This window comes from Medicago truncatula, chromosome 1, assembly GCF_003473485.1.
Source record: "Medicago truncatula cultivar Jemalong A17 chromosome 1, MtrunA17r5.0-ANR, whole genome shotgun sequence".
Taxonomy (NCBI): domain Eukaryota; kingdom Viridiplantae; phylum Streptophyta; class Magnoliopsida; order Fabales; family Fabaceae; genus Medicago; species Medicago truncatula.
Window position 1 is genome coordinate 16920475 of NC_053042.1, and position 5476 is coordinate 16925950.

The 5476-nt window shown below is 30.8% G+C and overlaps 1 protein-coding gene across 1 annotated transcript; it reads left to right on the forward strand.

Moving 5' to 3' along the window:
• Positions 1 to 5093: 5093 nt before the first annotated feature.
• LOC25483012 (uncharacterized protein At4g14450, chloroplastic) lies at positions 5094 to 5405 on the forward strand. Its single transcript, XM_013611652.2, has one exon. It carries the CDS (start codon positions 5094 to 5096, stop codon positions 5403 to 5405), a length of 312 nt encoding a protein of 103 aa, XP_013467106.1.
• Positions 5406 to 5476: the final 71 nt, after the last annotated feature.

Below are 5476 nucleotides of genomic sequence, written 5' to 3' on the forward strand. Positions count from 1 at the left end.
CAAGTCATTGGTTGAAAGGCAAAGTGGTCAAAAAATAAAACTCTGAACATATGGTGGAGGGAATATGTATCACATTAGTTGGCTAAGTGAATAAGTGTTTGTTTTCTTTCTTCTAACACAAGAGTTTGTGTGTTCATAAAAAGAGGGTTGCAACGGTTATTGATATTTGTCTCGAACAGAACACTAAATCTAGTAATATAGTAAGGGTCTTATTAACGAGTGCTCTAAATTTGGTTAAGAAATCTTTTAATAGAAAATTTGTCTTTGAAATATAAGACTTTATTTTTGTCTTTACAATAATTATACCAATTTTTAATACAAACTTACTCATTTTAAAACTTTAATCAATGCTCCAAAGACACCGGTTAGCATTCCCCGTATAGTAGTGTAGTGGTCATCCAATTCATCACACTAAAATATGCTCTAATATGTCACTTTATTTGTTAAGGAAAAAAAGAGTGTAAAAACTAACGAGTATATGTTTATGAATTAAGAGTATGTTTGGTGGCCACGATAAGAAAAAGAATGTTATGTTAACTTATTATGTCATATCTCTATTTAGTTAAAATTTCACCTTGAGGTAAGATTTCAGTTCAAAATTAGCAAACAAGATGTGAAATTTATTTCTAATTTACACTCAAACGTAATTTTACATGTATAAATAAATATATATTTTTTAAATTAAGTATATTTTTTTTAAAAAAAAAAAGGGATCATTAGTGATCGTACCTGATCAGAAGATGGTTGTCGGCGCTGGATTGAATGTGGTGGTTCACGGTGGTAGTGTGTACTTCCGGTGAGCGTTGGACTGAATGGGGGGTGTGCATCTGTAGACATTCTGACGCTCAAGTCAGTAGAGTTCAGAATGGGGGTTTTAGAGTAAGAGAGATTCTACCTTGGAGGTAGCGAGGAGCCTCCTATTTGTAGAGGTGGGTAAATGCAGAGCCGTTGTAAGGCACACGTGTGACCAGCGGTTACGAAATCAGCAGAAGTGTAACCGCCGATAAGATATTCGTCGGAATGTGGGTAAAGAGACGTTACTGTTCGTTTGAACAGGTCTCAGTTGCTCCGAGCCCCCTCGCGGAGAAGAGGTGTGTTGCGAGTAATTTGTCAAATGTAGCATTTGGGCTTGGTTTGTTATTGGGCCTAAGCAGTTAACCTCAGATCTTTGATCGGTCCAGAACAATTAATATTCTTCACTTCTCTCTTTCATGACTCGACTCAAACCCATATCTTGGGGGTAAATGAAGGGTTTTTCCGACAAAATTGTGTATAAAATTGAATCATTCCTTTTATGTCAGTTTACCTAATTTATTACCACACATTAAATTAGATCATCAATTTTTTTTTTTTGACAAATATATCATCAAATTTTTTAAAATGGAGGATCAAAACTGCACAATTAAAATTGTGGAAGCCAAAATTGCAGCTTGATTAAAAGAGGAGGGAAAAAATGCCTAGTATTTTTGGATCCTTCACTCGTAATGAGCGAAAAAGATATGTAAAGGTAGCATATTCTTTTTTGACGAAAAAGGTAAAGCATAAACAATATCAAATATGGTCAAAAGCTCAAGGTTTGGGTAAGGGTTAGTCAAGTAGAATCCTATCCGATTTTGATATAAAAACTTCCATTCATTTTTTAAAAAGTGTTTCTATAAAGTAGTAGGCTCCATTCAAAATTAAATATTAGATTGATAACTTTAAGTAATTGATATTTATATATTTTTTTAAAACACACAAAACTTAGGTGCAATTTCTTAGGTGCTTTTGGTATGGTTTTTAACTAAATATTCACCATAATTTTCTCAATTACATAATTTTCTCATAGTTTGTTGTATCCAAAAAAGATCTATTTTTTTATTAAGAACCATACGAAAAGTATCTAAAGAATTGCACCTAAGTTTTGTCATATATATATATGAGGGGATATATTTTGACTCCAAGAGTAAGTGTAATAACTTACTCCAAATCTTGACATTTAATTACAATTTTGATTGATGACTTAGATTAATTGATATGGTAGGCTTTAATTCTATTTTCTATTGTAGTCAACACTTATCACCACAAAATAAGAAAACAATAATTGTCATTAAATTGATTGATTTTTTTTTTTTTTGCTCTTCTCCCATTGCTTGTTATGTTATGTTGGATTCACATGTTGCTTTACTGTTATGTTGAACTCCTAAACTTTTTCTCAAATAACTTCATCATCTATATATGTTCATGACAACAAAAACTAATTAAAATGGAGATGATTATTTTAATTTGTCTTTATTTATATAAGAAAATACACCAATTTATTTATTTTTTATGCAATTATTGTAAATGAATTGGATATAAGAAAAGACGGGGTTACTTCCTCAATCGATTTTTTTTTTCATGACAGATTAGTACAAAAATGTGTGTTTACAAAAAATATAAGAAAAGATTAGGATTATAATGAAGAAACCAAATAAAATATGTCGTATAAAAAATAGTAAAGAGAGAAGAATAAATATACAATTCTTTAAATTTTACAATTGTTTTCTTTAAAAAAAAAAATATGCATTTTTTTAGCGTAAAAAAAAATAAAGGGTGAAGAAAAAAAATTGTGGTCAAATTACAATTTGATGCTTATTTTACCATTAACCCTAAAAAATTCTTTTAACGTGAAAAAAAAAAAGCAATGGGAGAAGAACAAAAAAAAATCAATTAATAAATGAGAATTATTGTTTTCTTATTTTATGGTGATAATTGTTGACTACAATAGAAAATGGAATTAAAGCCTACCATATCAATTAATCTAAGCCATTAATTAAAATTGCAATTAAAGGTTAAGATTTGGAGTAAGTTATTACACTTACTCTTGGAGTCAAAATATCCTCCCTCTATATATATATATATATATATATATATATATTAATTAGGTTACATTTTTATTTAACATTTAGTTAAAAGAAATATTATTATAATATATGTTTCTTAATTAATTAGATTTAACTTTTAATAAATATTCATTAATTAAATTGGGATAAGAAATATTTTTAGTCTATATTTTTTTTTGTTCATTAATCCCAAAATAATTTGTAAAAGAAAAACTATAATCCCACAAAACTGTATTAAATTTAGTTTTTGTATTTAATAAAAAAATATGTATTTTCTTAGTATGTGTTTTTAGTCTATATTCGATTTTAAAGATGAGCACCAGCAACATCATGCATATGAGGGTAATAATAATGCACAAGAAAAGGAGCAGGAGCAGAATCATGTATCTGAAAGCTCTGTTGAATTTGTATCTTTACCAACAACCCAAAGTCCATGACAACATCCTCCTGGCTTGGTTTTGCAAAGAGTGATTCTAAAAGATATAGAGAAAATTTAGAAAGTTTGGGCAGCGCCTAATGGATCATCTTCGACTCTGGAAACAGATGGGGGGAGCATCCTTTTTGTATTGAAGAAGATGCAAGTTCGATTGGCGTGAGCTGATGGGACTCACAATACCCGTTCTAAAGGTCGCCTCCCTTCATGTTCTCAATGAAGTTCTTTTATTGGAATACTTGGGGGATAAGCAACCCCGATTTCAAGATGGATGACGATTTTTTTTATCAGGTTCAATATTGATTTTGGAGAGATATTCGCAACAGACGGAACAATAGTCTTCTATTCTCCCACATTTATAACGAACGTAATGTTTGTGCTAACAAATTTGATGACATGGTCATAGTTCTTTAAAATTTACCTGGTGGAAAATTTATCGCCCTACTTTGTTTTTCTTTTGAGATAAGGGTATGCTCCTCCGTTTTTTGTATACTTTTTCACCTTTTTAATCTATATATGAACTCTTGACATAAGATTAAAAACTACAATGAATGCCAACATATTTGAAATATCTTATATCTTTTTGATGTCATTATTATCCTAGTTTAGCAATAAAAAAATAGTCACGTAGAATATCTTGCATATATTTGGCTCCAGATCTTGTTGAGGTGTCTCTTTCCCCCAAAATTTTAGTTATGCTTTCTTTTAATCTTTTTACCCTTTTACCCGCCTTAAAACTAAAAAAATGCTTGAATAATTTGTTTTTACATTTATAAGATAAATTTTAATTAAAAAAATGAAATTATGATAAACGTGAAATAACAAGTAAATAGAATAAAAATTGGTCAAAAGAACACTCTGTATGGTCAAGGTCACTTTTATGATTCTGCATCTAATTGAAAGGTGCATGGCTCATGATGATAGAATAGCCTTTTAATTATTTGAACTAATGCTTTGTGTTGTTCCTGTCTCCTTCTCCACCGCTAACCCCTCGCACTGGCTACTCGGTTTGGCTCCTGCTTCCTTTATTTTATTAATCTATGTTTCAAAAATATTAATTTTTTAAGATCAAGTTTCTTAAATTAAAAATATTAATCTGATTGAATCGAATCAAATTAATAAGTTGAATATACGAGAAAAGTGACGGAGATGATGCATTAACTTCTTTTATCTGCAGAAGTGACAAAAATCACATAAAATAAATATTTTTTAAAAAAAAAAATCGCATAAAACAAACATACAACTTTAAAATTCTTTGTTCAAACTCGAATGAATATGTTCAACTAACAATATCACTATCATTAGTTTTATGGCAAGAAAAAAATTATAGACTATTGTTAATTGCTATTTTTTATTTTTTATTTTGGAAAGAAATAAACTAATTAATTCCAAAAGATATTTTTTTACTTGCTATTTATAAATCCAGAAGATATTTGCTATTTATTTTTGTTAACCGTTATTAATTTTTTTGGCAACTTCATAATTACAATAATTAATTCCTTTCTTAAAAAAATAATTAATTCCCTAGAAAAAATAACAAAAATTAATATGAAATTAAAAAAAGATTTGGAGCCTTTTAGCCGAGCCACAAAATGAAGCCATTCAAAATTCAATAATTTCAGATTCCGAACGTGTGCACCGCACGCCCCCTTTGCTTCTATTTATAATCAACCCCTCATACCAACCTTCTTATTTTCTCTCACTACTTCTCTCTCTCTCTCTCTCTCTCTCTCTCTCTCTCTCTCATAGTCATAACCTACAACATTTTCTCTCTCTTCACCGTTAACCTCCGTCACATGGCAGACACTCAGAGAAACAGAAACCGTCCCACCGCCGTCACCAACCACCGGCAGCCAAATCGCCTCCAAAGCCGCGCTCCGTCGTCACTTCAAATCAACCGCACCGTCGAATGGAACGTTGCGATTCCGCTTCTGTCGCCGGTGGCTTCGTCACCGCCGCCACCTCCGCAAGGGAAAAAGGAGGAGATGAAACCGCAGCAGCAACGGCGGCAGATCGGAGAACAGGAAAAGATAGTTTTCAAAAAGTGGCAGCATCCTGCACAACCGTTTTGCTATGAACATGCTTCGGTTGTTCCACCCTTCTGTTAATTTAACATGTAAATTGAAATTAAAGAAAAAAATAATAATAATTAGAATGATCTAACATTTTTCTTTTTAAT

Bases quoted from the DNA above. Each gene is read 5' to 3' on its own strand.
- LOC25483012 (XM_013611652.2), top strand. From the start codon at position 5,094: ATGGCAGACACTCAGAGAAACAGAAACCGTCCCACCGCCGTCACCAAC.